The sequence below is a fragment of the Lepidothrix coronata genome, unplaced genomic scaffold, assembly GCF_001604755.1.
Source record: "Lepidothrix coronata isolate B3197 unplaced genomic scaffold, Lepidothrix_coronata-1.0 Scaffold15, whole genome shotgun sequence".
NCBI lineage: Eukaryota > Metazoa > Chordata > Aves > Passeriformes > Pipridae > Lepidothrix > Lepidothrix coronata.
The window spans coordinates 4,471,833-4,493,299 of NW_016690195.1; the positions used below are offsets into that span (position 1 = coordinate 4,471,833).

General features: G+C 39.3%; 1 protein-coding gene across 5 annotated transcripts in view; it reads left to right on the forward strand.

Moving 5' to 3' along the window:
* The window catches only part of OXR1 (oxidation resistance 1), a 227,932-nt gene that overhangs the window by 90,243 nt on the left and 116,222 nt on the right, over positions 1-21,467 (forward strand). For all 5 annotated transcript variants that reach the window (XM_017806367.1, XM_017806372.1, XM_017806366.1 and 2 more), the window contains one exon: positions 4,914-5,110. In XM_017806367.1, the coding sequence (XP_017661856.1) occupies positions 4,914-5,110 (197 nt within the window). The remainder of the gene's footprint in view (positions 1-4,913; positions 5,111-21,467) is intronic.

Here is a 21,467-nt window from a genome sequence, read left to right on the forward strand (position 1 = left end):
AGCTGCAGAGAAAGAAATTTTTTGTACCTTCTACTTCAGATCTCAAGTTAGGACCTTGTCCTTGTTATCAGATATGCTTTTCCAGGCCTGACTAGTGCAGCACTGACTTTGAAGCCCTCACTGTCACGCTGTCTGCCAGCTGTCTGCAGCAGCATTTTGGGTCACACCAGGCAATATTGAAAGACCTTGTGCTGCCTGTTTTGGAAAAGTTAGTTGAAGACTGCTACAGAATACATAGAGTAAAAGATAAAAAGGATTTGCCACAGTATTTCTTATATCTTTTATTTATTTTTCTACAAGCAGGCAACCTGAAATAAAGCAAGAATGAGGAATGTGATCTCGAGGCATTTCATGTTCAGATTTCTCTCTGACGAAGAATAATTCATTTCAGCCCAACTATGCAGCTGTAATATAAAAAAACCTCCAAAACCAAATGCAGCACAAAGCTAGTAATAAAGCAGGGTGCGGGGGAAGGGTCAGGCTTACAGTGAATTAATTCTCTTGGCTTCAAAACACATGCAGAACTCAGGCTTTCCTCACAAGACATGGTGGTCTAGTGAAGATACAGTTCAAAGACTGCAATATTTTTTGAAACTATTTGCTAGCCATGACTGTATATCAATATACAGCTCAGGTGGGCTGAAGGAAGATGTATTTGAGTGAGCTGCTTGTTTTTGTCAAGTCATTCCCATAAAATTGTGTCCTTACTTGAACCTGTGTCCTACTCAGCTGACCCTGTTATTGCAGTTTGAATTAATTCAGACCCTGTATCTTTCTGTCTTTCCTGTTTGCAAAAGCACTGTCACCATGGTCTTTCAAGAACATTTTGACAATATTATGTGCACTTGCTTGGCTGTCATACTCCTGTTTGTTAATTTTGGTATTTAGTGCTTTGAAAGTCTTATTTTTAAATTATTCTCGATTGCAAGAGTAGTTAAGTTTATGGACATTAATTTGCTACAGGCATTTCAACTGAGTCTTTCATAAGAAGTCACTTGAAAAAGGCCATGTGAAAATTTAACTGCTCAAATGACAGGTATTATCCCTTTATTCCTGTGTGATTCTGGAAAAATAGACAGAGTATATTTGTAACAACAATCTGGTGTTCCCCACAGTGCAGCAAGCTATTTTATTAGCTACCTCCAGACAGCTTTATTAATTGGACTGTCCTTCAGACAGCCTTGGTGGTGAAGAATGTGTTCATAACACAATCGAGAATATAAATCATAATGGTATTTTTCAATTTGTAAAATTTATTTCTACTCACCTGTTGTCTTCCTCTGGGGCAGAGCATAGACATGTGTAATGCAGAACATATGTACACTTATTGATCTTTAGGCCTCACTTGCCTTGGTTCAAGATTACAGAGAGGTGCTAAACACTTTGTAGCTTCTTTGCCCACGGCTATTTTGCACAACATGGAAGCAAGACACTTCAATCACAGTGGAAGCTGTGGTCTGAGGTGGGGTATTACTTCTTGAAAACTAGTGATTTTCTTCTCAAAAGTAATCCTTTAAATCTTCAAAGATTTCAAGTGGTAAGGAATTATAGAGACTTTTACATGACCTGACAGATGGCATATTTAGCAATGTATCAGAATAACATTATGATGGAACACCATTTCATTGTTAATGAGTCAATGAAATATTCCAGCTTTCATTTTAGGTAAATATATTTGACCAGCTGTAGGCTTAAAGCTAGAAGTGTTTAAAACAGTCTTCGTTTCTGGAGCATCATTTCAAGCAACAGAACTTTCTTTTCTTCTCCCACAATGTTTACTCAGAGAGGATGCCGTGCCAGTCTTATCTTGATTTTTGTACGTATCAGTGCTCATAGTGCTCAGTTGGTTTATCCAAAGATGGTGTTGGGGATGGTGTTTCCACCGACTCCATATATGGGTCCATGGACCAAGATCCTTGAAGTAAAGTTATTCTTCCCATATCTGTAAGGCTCTTTGAACAGCAAGAGCTAATATAAGCAGTTGGTGTATATGGAGCAGTAGTTGTTCATTGTTTCTCATAGTGTCACTCTTATAAGTCATTAAAGCAAGTTACTGTGGTTCCTATATGAAGACAGTGCATAGTTTAACCAGAACCTGTCAAGGCTGGATGCCACCTATATCAGAAGTTTCTCAGAATCACAGAATATGCCAAGTTGGAAGAGACCCACAAGGATCATCGAGTCCAACTCCTGGCCCTGCACAGGACCATCCCCAAGAGTCACACCATGTGCCTGAGGGTATCATCCAAAAGCTTCTTGAACTCTGTCAGGCTTGGTGCTGTGACCACTTCCCTGGGGAGCCTGTTCCAGTGCCCAGCCACTCTCTGGGTGAAGAACCCTTTTCTAATATGCAGCCTAAACCTCCCCTGACACAACTTCAGGCCATTCCCTCAGGTCCTGTCACTGGTCATCACAGAGAAGAGATCAGTGCCTGCCCCTCCCCTTCCCTTTGTGAGGGAGTTGTAGCTGCAATGAGGTCTCTCCTCAGTCTCCTCTTCTCCAGGCTGAACAGACCAAGTAACCTCAGCCGCTCCTCATACGGCTTCCCCTCAAGGCCCTTCACCATCCTCGTTGCCTTCCTTTGGACAGCCTCCGATAGCTTAATATCTTTATTACATTGTGGTGCCACAAACTGCACACAATATTCAAGGTGAGGCCGCACCAGTGCAGAGTAGAGCAGGACAATCCCCTCCCTTGACTGGCTGGCGATGCGTTGCCAGGAGACCTCATTTACTAATTCCCTGAGCAGCCTGAAGTCTGCTCCCCTCATGTCCAGAGCTGAGGTTTTACTGGCACTTTTCCTCCTGTCAACAGAGATTTTAAACTCAATCTCCTTGTAATCACTGTGGCCAAGACGGCCACCAATCTCCACTTTGCTCACAAGATCCACTCTGTTGACAAGCAGCAGATCAAGGAGGGCATCTTTCTGAGTCGACTCCTCAGGACCTGTTCCATAAAGTTGTCTTTCAGGTTTTTTAGGAATTTTCTGCCCTAGGTTAAACCAGCTGTGTGACGCTCCCAGTTAATTTCTGGCAAGCTGAAGTCCCCCATAATGACAAGGGCAGTTGACTTGGAAGTTTAAGTCTCTTAGTTTAAATGAGTTCTGAAGTAATTAAGGACAATAACTCCAAAGGTGCATTATCTAACTCAGAAAATTCATAAACCAGAATCTACTGGACTCTGGAAGGATATCCTGGGGAATATCTGTCTCTACTCTTCTCATTGATGGAGATGTTAGAGACGTTTGTCTAGATGACCCAGTGTAGCCTTTCTTATATATAGGAGGGATGAATGTCCCTGTCAGCCTAAACTGTTTGTGGAGAGTCATTGGAGCTGAGGAACATTCCTTCAAATGCAAGACACCCTAGACTAGTCTAGGAATAAGGTTCTAGTGAAAGTAGTCTTTCTCTATGGACGACATAGAGAAGGTAATTTCTAACTGCTAATTTTCTAACTGCTGGTCCCTTCCCTGGACTAGCAATACCCTGTATGAGTAGAGTAATTTTGCCTTCAGTGTAATTCATAAAACTCTACATTCACTTTGATACATTATTGTACCTTCCAGAGCCTGATGACAACCTGCAGATTTTCCAATCTGCTTAGAGCAGTTATTATTATGATAGTATTTAATCAGTTAATATGTTAAACTAGCAGATTCCATTCTCAGTGCAGTAACTCATGCTGTTTAATTGCAACCACTATGTGGAGAAAATGTTTGAAAGATAAGGAAGCACAGAGCTTCCGTGCAGGAAGGGATGCTGCTTAGCATTAAGTTGTTAGCCTAATAAAATTATCCTTTGGCATTACAGAACTTTATCATTTTACTTCACTTGCTTCAAAATTTCAAAGTTGTTATGATCCCTTCATCACAAATCCATATCTCACTGCAATGCCATAAACCTCTTTTATTTCCAGGATCAAATCATGTAGTCAACTATATACATTTATAGAGACTTAAGGTAAGAAAAGTATTGACAAAATCCAATATGTATGTACTGAACTTCATCATAACGGGACACTTGTCTCTGTTCAATAACTCTAGTAGCAAAATAGCCTCTATTTTATGTTCCTAGAGAGAGTGAAGATGCCAGAACTATTGTAAATCAGTGATGGGAGTGTACTCACCCCACTCTGAAGTAGCATTTGAGAGTTATTTTAAGTCTTTCGCTCAGAACTCTGATAAAATGACTAGATCTGAGGAGGAGTGGAGATAGATAATGACAAGTTGTGATGTTAAGTCTGGATGTGTGGGCAACTAGAGCAGTAAAAAACTGGTTGGATGGTTGTGCTCAGAGAATAGTGGTTAATAAATTGTACTGTACCTGGATGCCAGTAATGAATTGAATGACAGAGATTTCTTCTGCAGAACAGAGATTTTCTTTTCCTCTGTTCACTGCTATTGCAGTGCAAAAATGGTACCTAGGGTTAGTGGGATTCTTGAGAAACAACATATTGAAACTATTGCAGAATGGGAAATGCAGTTGTAGAGCTACATCTGAATTCAGAAAATTGTCCATCAGTTCTTTTCTCTTGAGGCTTTCAGCGACTTGGTGTAAATGATTTAATTTCTTTGTACTTCCCTCATCTGTGGAAACTTAAGCCAGGAAACATAATTATAGGATAATTGTGGGCAGCTCATCTTGGAAATAGATTAGGGACTGATTCTTCAAGCAGCTCAGCAGGCTTATCTGAGGGCAGTTTACCATTTGCAGCTACATGGGAGATGGAAGTGCTGTAACTGATTCAGAAGCTGAAAGGGGATATTAATACAAGGCCTAATTTATCACTGCTGTTCTGTGTTCTGCTACGACATGCCCGAATTGTTGTACAGTGAATATATTGCTATTATTTTATACATAATCTAGGTATAGAATGATGATTAATAATACTTTACTGCCTTAAATTGCCTTTAGATTAAAGAAAAAGTCCCAGTCGGTGGATATTAGTGGGCCAGGATGCATCCCGGGGGCAGCTGAAGCTCAGACACCTCAGCCCAGCAAATCTTTACCTGCCACTCAGACAGCTGCTCCTGAGGAGGAGCAGAACAACACCACAAACACCCAAAGGCGCAATCCGCGGAGGAGTGATCTGAAGAGATATTACACCATTGGTGAGTTTTCTTTCAGAGACAAAATCAAATATCCTTGTTAAAAAAGCAGGGTCTTACTGTTTATTTGTGGTTTATTTCTTTTGCTTAACTGCAGTTGGCTACTAAGATTACAAATGCGCACAATGAACATTAAGATATCATATCTTAATGCTGATGTCAAATTATCCTAAAGAATTAACAATCTGTTCCAGTCACCCTCACAGTAAAGAAATTCCTCCTCATGTTCAGGTGGAACTTCCTGTGCATCAGTATGTAAAGCAGGAGATGAAATAGTGGGAGGGGAGGGGCTACATGTTATTGGCAAATTGACCATAGTTGAATGTTCTTTTGTGATCACCCAAAACATGGTTGTATATGGAACTACAGACTCAGGTTTGCATTTATCTGCTTGTTAAATTTGACTCACTGCAGTTTCTTTTGGGAACCTTTAAACAATTCTTGTTTAAAGGTTAACTAACTCCATCATTGTTAGTAACTGAGATGTGCTTCTAGTGATCACAAGGTCTAAGCACTAGTTGCTCAGATCTAAGCTTAGTGCTGTAATAACAGAATGTTGTTAATACATTTGAATATTTTGTTTGAATATTGTGCAGCACTTGATTTGACAGACTTGTTGACTGGAAGAGGCCTCTGGAGGTTATATAGTTTGCTGTTCTGTTTGAAGCGGGACTTCAGCCAACACTAGATAGAACAGCCAAAGCTTTGTCTTGCTGAGTTTTGACAGTCTCCAGGGGTGGATACTTCACTGCCTCTCTGCATATCCTGCTGGAATATGGACAGTGTGTCCATAGAAAACTGCATTCATGGGCAACTTGCCCATAAACAGATATTAACGTTTGTGAACAACAGTTGTGGACCCTAGGGAAGTATGAGAGTAACTGACCACAGAAAGTGGCAAAGCTTGCATGTTTTTCTCAAGTATCATCTTACATTATCCTTGTACAGAGCACTGGGTGAGGTGGCCTGTCTGGACTGACCCATGGGAGATGTATTGGTATAGTGTTCTTATACATACAACCTTGTCTATGTGACTTGTCTAAATCCACAAGGAATAAGTTGCTGGAGCCAGTATTATTGCATACTGCATAATGTTTGACTTTTGCTGACAGGCAAATTAAAGAGACAAGAATTTTTCTGTATCTTCACAAATGTTTGATGGCACACGTTCTTGAATATTGTGAAAAGGAAAGGTTTAATCTTGGACAGTACAATACTGATACCAGCTGAACATGTTTACTGTACTGACTGAGTTATTGTGATATTGAGTCTATGGCTTTGATAACCTGAGAGAAAGATCAATTACCTTCTTAGAGCTCCCATCAACCTCAACATATGTAAGTTGTGAGCTATATCACCATCTTGAATTAAAAGAAATTTTCTGTGACTTGTCTCAAAAATAATTTCTAATAGTTAAAGTCTAAACAAATAATTTGTTACTTTCTGAGAATGAATGTACTGACACACCTGTAATGGACTGGCATTCTAAAATAGGAAAATATCATACTTTTCTGATGTTTTGTGTACAGTTGGCTGTTATATAGCATAAACAAGCACATTTGACTTGTTGCTGACTTAATATGATTACACAGACGCTTACCTTGTTTTGCCTTTGTTTTCATGTTGTTCTACCTAAAGCAATCTGTGTCCATGATCGAGCAAATGGATTAAGAAAATATGTTAGAAAAGTAATGCCCTCAGCCGACTTTCTTCTTTCCATTTTACAATTATTTATTATTATTTAAAGTTATTTTTAAAATATGTTTGTGGTTTTTTTTTTAATTTGGCTATGCAGGAAGCACTTCCGAGATCTTTGTATAAATTGCACTCTGCTTTGCAGATCCAGAGACATGTGAGCATTTAGCTTGCACACACATGCTTTGCAGAAGAAATTACAGCAGCTTGTGTATGCTTGCAACTACTGTGAGTAGATACAGGCAAATAGTCTCTAGCATCAGAATATTTTTAAAATTTTTTCGTGTCCCCATATACACATATTTACTTCAGACCTTTCAAAGTTGATTGTGTAATGAGGAAGGAATATCTGGTAATTTCAAGAGATTTTAAAATTTCATCAGCACCACTTCTACTTTAGAGAGCTATGCACAAGATACTTATTTTGCATTTCATCTTTCCCACAGACTGCATTTCAGATGCTCTCCAAACTTAATGAGTGCAGTTGCACTTTTTAGATGTGGGGGAAAAGTAGGTAAGAGAGAAAAGAACTGATAGGAATAGGCATTGGGGAACAAGTTGTATGCTCGGTTAAAATGAAACAGAAAATGGAGAGTCAGTGAGGGGGAGAAATAACTGTTCCATATGGCAGGCTCAGCAGGCAGGAAGGCTCCTGCACCTCCAGTGCTGAACTGGTGTGAAGAAATTGAGTGGGAACGCCTAGATTAATAAGATGAGTGTAGGAAAAACAGTCTGCATGGTGGGTTGGATTAAGTTTTTTGGAGAACTCTAGAAACAGCACCCAAGATACTTAAAAATAAAAACCTAAAATTAGACTCTTTAGGTGCTTCAGGCACTTAAAAATTCAGGCCACTTATTTCTGAAGTGCTTATTGTTGAGCAACTCCCTCGAAAGAGAAAAAGAAGACCCAGGTGGGTCTTCAGCACTCTGAAAAGGGGGCTGGAATATTACACAATGGAGAATGATATGGGTAACCTGAATTCAGAGCAGTAAGGCTGGATCATCTTAATGCCATGTCCAACTACAAGAGCTACAATTAGCTTTCCTTTCTGGCACAGCATCATAGCTGTGTTGCTTGTAGGACCCATCTGAAGGGTTGCAGGACTCTACTTCATGGTATCATGCCAAAGGATAGATATTTACCAATTTATTAAGGTGAGTGAAGTAGCTAGTTACCCTATAAGGGTAACATTATAGGGTAATGTTACCTCCCTAATGAGGAGCCATGAAAGCCTAGTGTGTAGTGCTTAGATACTTCTGAGAGGATATACCCAGTAGATTATTTACCTAGTAACCCTGGTTTTGTAGATGGTTCTCTTTGCCATTGAAATAAAACTGCAGCACTGGTATAGCGTAAATACATGATTTAAAAATAAGATGGCTGCATAAAAATATTTTCCTCATCAGGCAAAAGAAATTATGAAACAGGACAGTAATTCATACTAGAAAATGTTGTTAGACTACAGTGTTGGTGGGGGGAAGAGGAATGCAGCAATTTTTTTTTAAATTGTATCTAGTAATAAAAATCTTAATGCAAATATTGCAACATAGGCTCTTGCTAACACGACTCATTTCATTGTGAAGACAACTATCAACTGTCTCAGGAGGCATCTTTTTTTGGAACAGTCTCTATTATCAGTGGAAGCCATTGCTCTACAGCTACACACACTTAGTAGTTTAGACAGAGTGCATGACTATGTATATGTGTACGCAGTGTACAACATGAGGACACTTGGGAAATACTAATTGTTCCCTTCTCTCTAGTAGTTCATTTTTTAAAAATTTGTTTCATGTTTCACTTGTAAAAAAAAAAAAAGGAACAAACCCTTTCCTTCTTCAGACTCTCTTGCAAATGAGATCAGTAGAATTCTTAATCAGGAAAATATTTTCTGCTAGCTTGACCTTGCCATATTAGTACTCTGAATTAACTAATACAAAATCAGTGTGGGATAAGCAACTCTGAATAAATACATTTTAAATTACTAAGTTTCCAAAATAGTTGTCTTGTAGCTAATCCCTAGGTGATAATTGGGAAAAGACTGATTTTCATGTAGGCTCCCAATCTTGTTTGTAAGAGACAAAATTTCAGCGGGTAGTTACTTTAAATTTAGTTGGGATTAGTTTAGTCATAGAATCATAAAATTATTTGCGTTGGAAGGGACCTTAAAGATCACCCAGTTCCAACCCCCCTGCCATGGGCAGTGAACCTTCTGCTAGACCAGATTGCTCAAAGCCCCATCCAGTCTGGACTTGAACATTTCCAGGGATGGGGCATCCACAACTTCTCTGGGCAACCTATTCCAGTGCCCCACCACTCTCATAAAGAATGCCTTCCTAGTACCTAAACCTGCCGCCTTTTAGTTTAAAGCCATTCCCTCTTATCACTGCATGCCCTTGTCAAAAGTCCCTTTCCAGTTCTCTTGTAAGCTCTCTTCAGGTACTGGGAAGCTGCTAAGAGGTCTCCCTGGAGCCTTCTCTTCTCCAGGCTGAACAACCCCAACTCTCTCAGCCTGTCTTCATAGGAGAGGTGCTCCAGCCCTCAAGTCCTCTTTGTGTCCCTCCACTGGACTCCCTCCAACAAGTCTATGCCCTTCTTATGTTGGGGACCCCAGAGCTGGGAGTAGTACTCCAGGTAGGGTCTCACCAGAACAGAGTAGAGGGGCAGAATCCCCTCCCTCGCCCTGCTGACCACGGTGCTTTTGATGCTCCCCTCCCTCACCCTGCTGACCATGGTGCTTTTGATGCTCCCCTCCCTCACCCTGCTGACCATGGTGCTTTTGATGCTCCCCTCCCTCACCCTGCTGACCACGGTGCTTTTGATGCTCCCCTCCCTCACCCTGCTGACCACGGTGCTTTTGATGCAGCCCAGGATATGTTTGGCTTTCTGGGCTGTGAGAGCACACTGCTGGGTCATGTTGAGCTCCTTATCAACCAGCACCCTTAAGTCACTACTAATAATTTAGAACTCCTAAATGCATTATTTTGAAAAGAAGATGGATATTCTAAGGAATTTAATGCATATAAATATAAGTAATAATTGATCACAAGAATTATTACAAATACACAAAACAGTATAAGAGAATGTTTATAAAATGTGAGAGTATAGGTGATTTTATGGAGATACCTAAAGCATGATCTTTTTTTTCAAGTGATTAATAAATCATAGTCCATTCCTCCTGTTATGAAAGGGAGAACTAAATGAAAACTGATCAGCTTCTATTTAGTGAATATAACTATACCTGCCTCTTGTGCTATATGCTTTCCAATGAGTCAGTTCAAGTCATGACTTTTACAATAATTTGAAAGCATAAATAAATATATTGTTTACATATGCAGTAGATTCATTTTCTTTCTGTTTACATACATTCCAGTCTGCTTCTGTAAAATTATTACTTGCATTAAAATATGTCAGACCTATCCGATTAAGTGTGAATTCATACATATTTAGTACTAAATGTATATGGTGTCACACAATCTGTTCATCTTAAGCTATTATGCAGGACTAATATCTGTTCAAGTGGTGCTGAATGGAATGGAATGGAATGGAATGGAATGGAATGGAATGGAATGGAATGGAATAGAATAGGCCAGGTTGGAAAAGACCTCTGAGATCATCAAGTCCAAGTCTTGATCCAACAGCGCCGTGGTTACTAGACCATGGCACTAAGTGCTACATCCATCTCATCTTAAAAACCTCCAGGGACGGTGAATCCACCACTTCCCCGGGCAGCCCATTCCAATGCCTGATTACCCTCTCTGTAAAAAATTTCTTCCTAACATCTAACCTAAACCTCCCCTGGCACAGCTTAAGACCATGCCCTCTTGTCTTACTGATAGCTGCCTGGGAGAAGAGACCAACTCCCACTTGGCTACAGCCTCCTTTCAGGTAGTTGTAGAGAGTGATGAGGTCTCCCCTGAACCTCCTCCAGGCTAAACAACCCCAGCTCCCTCAGCCTCTCCTCATAGGACTTGTGTTCAAGTCTCTTCATGAGCCTTGTGATTTCAGAGATCTCTCATCCTGATGGAGCTTTTTTTTTGGAGAGCTGGTGTGAGGGAGCCATAGACTACTGATTAGACATCACAGTGAATCTGTTATTGGACTCAAAACTGGAAAAGAAAAACATCGATCCACCTGAAAATATGTACTTATTTACAATCAAGCCGGGAGTCTTATGGAGTTCATTTCTTGTGATGACTTGCTATTGTAGTCACTTACTAAAAACAGAGTTAGAGGGCTGACTCTTGCCTTCTCCCCTGAAATAAGCATAAAACAATTAGAAGGACAGACATGGCATTGTGGCACTTTCATTTTTAGTGTACAAATCCCTTCCTGCTCTGAGAGATTTTTTTCAGGATGCTCTAGAAATATCTTATTCCTTTTAGAGGGCATGATCTGATATTTGGTGTATCTACTGTAGAGATGTTTTCCTGCAAAGAATACACTTTTTTTTTAAACATGTCTTTGAAATGTTCTTCTTATCATTTGGCAGTTGAATATATTTGCTTCTACTCTTCTGCAGAATTGAATGTGGTTCCTTTCTGTAGTCGCTCCCAAATTACCTTTCTTGTTAGTTGCTAATACTAGCAAAGCGTGTGACATAGGTAGGTATGTTAGAAGTCATGGAGTTTGGTGCAGCAGGTGCTGTAAATTTTGGCTGCATTCTCTCCCTTTTAGAGAAGGACAGATGGGAGATGAAGCTGCCAAGTCTGCCTCAGAGGATCCAGATGCTGGTTGCACACATTTGCAGTTTGACTGTGTCCCATTCACTGCACTTACAATTTCCTTATTAAACACTCAGTGCTTTTTGAGAAGTATCATTCTCACTGCTTCCTTTCAAGTATGATCTCAGAAACTTTTAGAGGAGGAGGCCATTTTCCTAGCATCTCATTACCTGTTTGTGAGTGATAAGGAATGGGAAATAATTTGTGGAACATGTGGATAATAAGCAAAGTGTCTCTCATAGCAACAGTAACTATGCAAAATTCTTACTCATTCATCCTTCCTGAAGATTTTTATTAGTGATTCAGATCACATAGCTACTCTGGATGAGCAAGCAAGCATTTATTCATGTCTTTGTTTTTCTCTTTTTTAGTATTTAAAACTTGGAGGCATTAAAAGCCAATTGTATCCTTCTTTTGTCCTTTACAGATACTGTATCCTTTGAATATAAATGAGTTCTGAGCTATAGAGACAGTATCCAACATAAGAGGAATGCTCATTAATGTCCTTTCATCTCAGTATGTCCCTCTTCTTAGCATCTGGTTTTGGTTTTAATCATATAGATTGCTATCGTATCATCTGCTGAGTCATTTACGGCAAGAAGTATTTCAGGATTTTCTAATTTTCTTGCTTAACAGCAGGATAAAGCTGAAATCTGTTATAGTTCTGGAGGCAAGCTACTCAACTTGCAAGATCGGCTAACAGTGGGACACTAAAATCGGAATCTCTGGGGGAGAAAAGAAGAGAAACTGATCTGACCTCTAAGCTTGCAGCTGAAGGAGGATGCATCACCTTCAATCTCTCTCTCATTGGAGATCTTCTGTAGAAGAGAAAAATGACTCAAAAAAAGGACATGATTTCTAACATCTCAAATGTTCCTTGAGCACCAGTCCCTTTGAAGCTAACACTCAGATGGTTAAGGCAGTGAGTTTCCTTCCATAGAACATATATGTGAGCATGAAATCTAAGATCAAAATCTGATGTTACTTACTGCGGAATAACTACACTAAAGCAGAAATTGGTTTGCAATACAGTGACAGAGTGTGCAAATCTGGCCGGTGCTGTGAATGGGTGACACTGGACAGCCTCCGGCTCTTCCTGATCGTGGTGCAAGAGGCACAACCTACCTCAGTTGCCGTGCCCATGTGGCCTGTGCTGATGGGATGGGACTGTCTCTCTCCTGTACAAGCAGATTGCTGTCCTTGAAGTCTGGCAATGATCTAATTCAAGCCATTCTTATTGTACTAGGACAGACCCCACCCACTGTCTGATATTTCTGGTCCTGGTCATGAGGGGCTACCAAGTATCTCCCAGCATGTAGGGGCTCCACACAATTTTCTTCAACAAATTTTTACCCTTTCCTGTATTCACATTTTCTCTTTATATTGCTAAATAATTAAAAGTGAAGTGTGATTTATGGAGACAGAGCTCCTGGTTTAGGGTCGTCTCCAGGACAGCTTGCTGTGAAGTTCCTTTTGGATTTTAACAAACCAGCTCGTTGTTATGCTTTTCCCTCAAAAACCCTACAGGAACTGAGTGTTATTGCTAAACCCTGGTTTTTATCTTGGGCCAGGAAGAACAGTTGGATTTTATCATGGAGTTGTTGTAATGTTGAGCATTCCACAATTACAGAGCATTAGTATGCACATAGGAGCATGCAAAGATTTTACAAGCGTAAAGTATTCAACATTTATGAAAGAAGTCTTTTTATAAATTTAGATACTAATTGGCCAGATATGTTCATGAAAACTAAACAGTGGCGGCAGCCTGCTATATTTCCAATTAATCTCATTAATTAGTATGCCTGAGAGATTCTTTTATTCTTTTAATTTGTAGAAGATAGAATGACAGTTTCTTTCCTCTGCCAGAGGAAATGTGGCAAGGATGATCAGTTCTAAGGATTGTTGACTTGCAGTTTCTCAGGCACTTTAGCCATACATTTGTTTAGGAACCTGTGTGGCCACTTGGATATGGAATTAGGTGCTTATGCCATCTATTTGCACTTTATGTTTTTCCCTTTTCATTTGTATGTAAAACAGTGCTGAGATTGGTTGTTTGATAGTTTGCCAAGTTTCCGATGTTCTTGCTTTGAATAAGTCTCAGAGAAGACAGGGCCTCCCTATAGTAATGTTTTAAAACATATGACTTAAATATACTAGTAAATTAAATGGTGGTTTGAGAAACTGACTTAAATTCAATCTACGAATTAAATGACATGTTCTATTTAAGAAGTAGAAACTCTCATTTTAATAAAACATAAGACACTGATTGTTCAGAGGTCAAGACTTCCCAACATAGCTGCTAACCTTGACATCAGTTGGGTATTGAAATCTGCTGGGATCTCAGAGAGAAACTATCACCATTGTGAACCCTGAGAAAAATGCTGAACAGCACCACTGCTGACTCTGAGATAGCACAAAGTCATCTAGTGGTGTGTCCCAAACTCAGCTCCAGGAGAAGATAAATCCCTGTTGGGTTACAACTGCATAATCCACAGCTAAGTTGGCTTTGGTGGCTTTGATAGTTTTTACCTAGAGTAGAACAACTTTCTCTTGTTATCTGAAAATAATCTAAACCTGTACTGATTTGTTGTGATTTTTTAAATGAATATTGAATGCATACATTCCAAACCTGTCAGATAGAAGAAGACAATGTAACAGTCGTAAATAATAAACTTTATTTCTTATTCACTGCCTGCTGGAAAACCAAGCCAAATAAGTCAAGGAGTTTGGCCTTCTTTACATGCTGAGTTTCTCTTTAAGGGTTATAGATGGGATTGTAGCTCATCCCATGTAAAAAGTATGAGAGTTAAGACAGGTAATCTGAGAAGTGGAGGGCTCACCTTGAACCCTACAGCAGACTCTTGGAAGAGAAGAGGATATATTTTTCCATGACAAGATGACTCTGAAGAATTGTCTGTTTAAATGAGAATATATCCAAGTGGAATAGTGTATTTTCTAGGAATAGCATGTCCTTGTTACACCTGATTGTAAATAACCTGCCAGAAAACACTTTCTCCAATAACCTCCATTAATAAAGGTGGATTGGGTTCAACTCAATGTCTCAGTATTCATTGAACGAGGTTCCTGCTTTTGATGGTCTTTTAGAAGCCCATCTCCTTCACCATTTTACTGCCATAAACAATCAAATCACTTTTCTTATTTCATTTACCAGAGACAGAAAAAGCATAAATTCATTTTCTTTTGCATAGTTTGCCAATTTCTTCTTCAGAGCAATAAATATTTTTCTTTACACTGGCAAGAACAACATGCTGCAAGTTCTTTTGAACGATTTAAGTTTTGTATTTTGGGGGTATATGTGCACTAAATGACAGTTAGGGACAATTTGAAAAAAGGATATTTGTTTTTTAAACATGAATAGTGAAGTTGTCATACAGAGAGAACAAAAATTCGTTATTATAACTTGTATCCATATCTTTGCAAAGAAGGGCTGAAAGATTATTTCATATGGTTGAAATCATATGTCTGAGAGATCTGTAATTCATTTGAATAAACCAAGATTTATAAACTCTGCTTGGGTATGGGAAGAGGGTAAAGGTGTTGGAGAAAAGGAGTGGCAGCACCACAGGTATGAAGAATGCAGTGTCAGTGAAGCACCAATACCAGAAAAGAGCAGCATGAGGGTAGATGTGCAAGCAAAGAAGAGCAGAGCCCAGGCAGTGAGGAGGAGAGGAGCTATTGAAAATATTCACTTGAGAAAAGCCCAAATAATGATACAGTATATTAGAAAAGCCCTGTTTCATGCCATAATCCAACGTTCTGTTAATAAAATTGGACCATGTACTTCTGATTCCTGTTCTGCTGATGACATTCTTATCAATCACATTTGGTGTTAAGAAATTATTAATTTTAAAAAATAGTGAGAGAATTTTTATCTAATGTACTTTATATTTCAAATATACTGTTAAAAAGTGCTTACATTCCGTTACAGTTCTGTGAGGGGGAAAAGGTGGAAACATTTAGCATGTTTTAGGTACCCTCCCCCTTGTAGACTTGATACTTGCCCCTTTTCTACTGTCAGGATGACTTATGTGTGAAAAAGATGTAAAAATAGAGAGCAAAAATCTAAATATAATTTGATTTTTAGTTGCTAAAGACTTCAGTGGGATCATGTTTTTCTAACCAATACACATAATATGTATGAATGTGAAATTATATATAGTGGTATCTAACCTCATACACTGAAAAGGTGTCTGTTGCTTAACAGCACAACTGATGCTTCAGTTTTGCATGTTTGTTAGCTACCTGTAAATTAGTTTACTATCTCTGTATTCTGGAAGATAGGAGATGCACATTATGGTGAGTTTGTGGTTTGGTTTGGGGTTTTTTAGCACAATTTATAGATTGTTCTATTTTTGCTAAAGGAAATTATTAAAAAGCATTATTTCTACAGCAGGACAGATTGTTAATATTTGCAATTATTCTTATTTTCTGGGGGTTATTTTACATAATCTTCATGTTTGTCTGGTCAGTGAAACAAGTTCCCATAAAACTATCAGCAGTAATACAACATCTTCCTTCTGGTGTTTGTCCCATTGAAACCTCCCAGGTCTTCAGTTAGCTGGCTAGTGTGTTACTGGAGTCGGGAGTATCAGAAATATGAAATTTATGTGCAAATTCCAATTATTGATACCAACATCAGCCTTGAAATGTAATTATACCTGTTCTTCTCAAATGTCAAGCCAACAACGTGCCTATTTGAGGAGGGCAGCTCTATTTTTAAATCCAAAGCAAAACTCATTGTCCAGGTCAATCGGTTCCCTCCACTCCAGACCTTCCTGGGAGGCCCAGGGTAACAGCAGCACCACGTGCCTTTCCCAGAGCCAGGCACTGAGATTTAGCAGGTGGTATAACAGTGCCACCAGGTGACAGCATAAAATGTAGGGTTTGCTGCTAGAGGAATTCAGTTCAACAACTATTTGCAGATCAACTCTATGGTAAGGCAGAATTTTCCCCCCAAGGCTAGTGTATGTAAATCTTCAGATGCAACTAGTATGTTTTTGCTGTAAGTTCCATCATGAAGGCTGTGTCTGTGTCAGAGGTCTTTATTGATTCTTTTTTTTTTTTTTTTGGCAGGAGGAAGAGGTAGGGGGAATTGCTTTGGGGTAGGTTGGTTTGGGGATTCTTTGCAATGTTTGGATTAGGGCAGAAGGATCCATTTCTCTGAACTTGTCTACTTCCAATATAGCACAGATAAGAGAAGAACCAGGATAACGTTCTAACAAATATCAGTCTAATGTTATTTTTATGAAACCTCAAGGCATGAGGGATAATTGTTATGATACCAGTTTGAATACAGGCTATTCATAGAATCATAGAATCGTAAAATCATAACATGTTGAGGGTTGGAAGAGATCTTAAAGGTCATCTAGTCCCAACCACCCTGCCATGGGCAGGGACACCTCCACTAGACTAGGTTGCTCAAGGCCTTATAGAACCTGGCTTTGAACACTGCCAGGGCTGGGGCATCAACAACCTCCCTGGGCAACCTGTTGCAGTGTCTCAGCACCCTCACTGTAAAGAATTTCTTCCTAATATCTAACCTAAATTTCCCGTCATTCAAGTCTTACCCATTCCCCCTTGTCCTGTCCCTGCAGTTCCTGATGAAGAGTCCTTTTCCAGCTTCTCTGTAGGCCCCTGCAGATACTGGACAGCTGCTGTGAGGTGTCCGCACAACCTTCTCTTCTCCAGGCTGAACAGACCCAACTTTCTCAGCCTGTCTTCATAGGGGAGTTGCTCCAGTCCTCTCTTAGCAACTTTGTAGCCTCCTCTGGACTTGCTCCAACAGTTCCATGTCCTTCTCATGTTGGGGGCACCAGAACTGGATGCAGTACTCCAGGTGGGGTCTCACAGGAGCAAAGGAGAGGGGGAGAGTCACCTCCTGCAACCTGCTGGCCATGCTCTTTTGGATGCAGTCCAGCATTTTGTTGGCTTTTTGGGCTGTGAGCACACACTGCCAACTCATGTTGAGTTTTTAATCAACTATCATCCCCAAGTCTTTCTCCGCAGGGCTGCTCTCAGTCACTTATCTGTGTGTCTGGGATTGCTGAGACAAAGATGTTGGACCTTGTACTTCACTTTGTTGACCTTCATGAGGTTTGCATCAGCCCACCTCTTCAGTGTGTCAAGATCCCTCTGGATGGCATCCGTTCCCTCCAGCGTTTCAACTGCACCGCACAGCTCAGTGTCACAGGCAAACTTACCAAGAGTGCCTTCAATCCCTCTGTCCCTGTCATCAATAAAGATGTTGAACAGTTCAGCATCAAATAATTCTATTTGAAGGCAAATTTAATTTATATGTGACACCTGTGATGATCCTGCTGGAGTCACTTATGTGGAAAAATACTTAGGAATGTGATTCCATTCTAGTGAGGAAGTTCGTGTTAATAAAAGAAGGTATTTGCAATGCAGAGGAGTTTGTTAGCCAACTAATGTCAGTTGTTTGCTAACACTGTAGACATATTAGTGTAATAAACCTGTGTCATGCAGTCTACCGTCATAGCAAGAGAAAATTACATAAATGGGAATCTCTTACAGTATATTCAGGAAGTGCTGATCAAGATAATACAGAATGATTAAAGATTTTAAATAATTTCTTCTTTAGCTGTATTCACGTTTGTTAATAATACCAGAGTCTTCAGTAAAAGAATAATTGAATTTCACTGCTTTAAACAAGCTGCCCCCGATGCATATCCCACTCAGTAAAATGCCATAAGCTGCCAAGTTAATGGATGGTGGGGGAACCAATGTGCTTTCAAATTAATATTTGTATTCCCTCTACTAGAGATGGTTGTTTCCTAGGGTGTAAAGATATAAAGAAACAGAGAACAAGTCTTCCCACTCTTGGAAGTTACATTTCTTGCTCAGGTAAGGGAGGGAAGTTGATGTTTGCCTTTTTCTTTCTTTTTTTTTTTATCAGCTTTAAATTCACAGCAAACAATTAATGAAGTATTATGCTTTCTTTCTGTAAGCTTCTATAAACACTCTAATTTGTGCTACATGGCTTGAAGTTTGTGGCAGTCCTTACATGCCATTTTGATATTTTCTGTGATTTTTGAGTGTATCCTTCTTCACTTGAAAAAGTGGGATTGTATGCAAGATAAAGACATTATAAAACCTGTTGCTTCTCTTAGTTAACACAACTTGATAGAAGCATACTTAGTAAACAGCTCTAATATCTGTTGGTGGGTAGAGGGTTTAAATGGACTTTCATCTTCTTGTATTAAAGCGATTTACAAAGAGAATAGTTTTGGTCTGTTTAGGCTGTAATCCAACAAACAGTTGTAATTCTGCTGCTATTAATAATGCACAAACATGTTCAGCTCAATCTATTCAATACAGATCATTTTTGTTCATTTTGGTATGGTTTAAAATTTTTTTCCAGGAGATTTTGTTTCACTGGTGCAAGCAGGATCGAGCAATTTGCCACCACCTTTCCTAGCAGAGCCCTACCAAAAAGGCTGGTGAAATTGATAAGATTATTTAATTTCTTTGGAAAAGAGTCTGTCCTCCAGTTCTGCAATGCTCTACATTTTGTATTGAAATATACACAAATTCCTGTTCAAGTGAACTGAACTACTTGATGAAATTCAAATTCAGTCACTGTGACCAATGGCCGAAATAAATGGGTAGCTTTCCTCTGTTGTATGAATGCTGATTCCTTCATTTTCATAATGCTGACAGCACCAACAAGTAAATTAATTTCTTTGCAAGGCAGATTATTTGCTCTGCTGTTTTATAGCATTCCTTGTTCCTGATTCTAGCTCATATTTCTGGTTATTGCTTGTGAGCAACTCTACAAATATGTGAGGGCAGACTGTCCTAACCAGAGAAGTAAAATTTTCTGCTAAGTGGCAATACTGGCAGCCTGGTAGTTTGCACCAGCTGGAAATCCTAGCAGAAGTCACTGAGGTTGGGAAGAAACCCAAACAGACTCAGAGGTCGCAAACATGCTCTGATACAGACTGCATTAGTCTCTTCATAATAAATTATGCATGACACCAGTCGAGTTATTAGTGTTTGTTAATGTCTAGTAATTTAAGAATTTTTCAAATGCAGCAGATATTTATATGCTGCCATCATTCGAGGGGAGGAGAGGTTAGTGCACTGCACATCCCACAGGGAAATTAGCTGTTACCCAGTTAACCACTTCAAAGCGTCAGTGTCTACAAATCTGATTATCAAATTAGATTAAATGCTTTCCGTTTAGCCCTATAGAATTTATGAACACAGATAATTTAAAAAAAGCAAGTAAGCTTCACAAAACTTAAGGACAGATACAAATCTGTGTAATTGTTTATGTACAATACAAACATATTCTAAAGTACTGTGTTCAGTTGTGATCCCTAGTAAAGGTACAAATCTGCACAAGCTGTCAGTGTTCATAAAGTTTACTCTGAGTTTGCTTCATCAAAGCTTTAAGCAGAATCTGGCCTGTCATTTCTGCGCAATGCTATTCAGGAGGCTGAATGGGGTAAGGAAGAAATTTGCTTCACCTGCAAAAAGGTGTTGTGTTAGGAATTACTGTATGGAATTATGTTGGCAGCAGGAACAGTCTGGCAGCTTCTTACCTTCCATGCAGGACGTGTGTGTGCATAGTGTACTGCCTGAGTAAAGTGGTGCGTGGAAGAGAAGGGGATGCAAGTTGCACCAACAGTGGAATAGTAAATTAGCCCCACTGAGTTAACAGCTTCAATCCAAGTACTAGAATTCCTCTTGCAACTTGAATAATTTGCTAACTTAATTGGAAATGTTAAGTTCTGCTTTCTCTGGTTGTTTACCACTGTGGTGCCCAAATGATGCCCACATCTGCTTTTGAACTCTTCAAATGATGATGATTTTTAATAAACATGTGCTTTTTAATAATTATTTATTTTATGTGTTTTGTTAATTTTTCCTTTAACAAATCTGAACAACACTCAGGAAAGAATTCAGCCAAATTACTTTGCAGAATTGAAGCGAGCCAGAGAAGGAGCAGTTTGTGCTGTTTGCAGAACTAAAATGAGACCTCTTTTCAAACAAAAACATGGTGAGAGCACCATGTGAAAATTTCTAATAATGTTGTGAATCAGGATCTGATCACTGAAGTAAAACTTCTCAGGACGCAAAACGGAGTGAAAATTATGTTCTGGTTGCTGCTCAAAGTAATCACCACTGGCAAAGAAAATAAACCTCTTCGCTCCAGGTCTGTCTTGCACGTGGTTGCACAGCTGTTGTGGTTGTGTGCACAACACCCTAAACCATCTGTAGACATCTGCCCTGTCTCTATGTGTAATCAAATCAAAGAGTATTTAACTTGTGCTGTGACGTTAATGTGGCAGCAAAAATACTTTTTCAAGATATAAGTGTAGGTCTTCTGTTACAGCTCCTGCTCTAGACTGTCAGTATGAAACCACAACTTGTGAGACATGTCTATCATGTAAATAAACAATGGAATTTTCATAGCACGGATAACACAGATAGTTTGTGTTCATATTTATCTAGACAAGANTGGCTCATTCAAAAATTTGGAAATCTGCATGTTCTGTTCTCAAACCTTAGAAGATTTTGATTAAGAACAGCTTTATCTCTAAGTACTTTACTAATGTGCGCATGATGAATTAACTACTTCCCTCATCATGTCAAGTTTCTCAAATGTTGGACACTTACTGAAATTTGATAGTGAAGACACCATGACACTGTTAAAGCACGATTTACTTTTTGAGTTAAAAATTTTGACTGATTCCAGCTAATTATGGGATTACTTTATTAAGCAGTGACAGTATCTATAATGAACACAGTGTCTTCCCAGTACTTGTCTCATTTAGTAGTTTGAGAGTAATACAATATGGTCAAACTCTTAACTACTCTGATATGTGGAAGCCCCATTAGTGAACCTCTGGTGCTTGGTGCGTTACAAACAGGACCAGAGACCTATGTAGTCCCT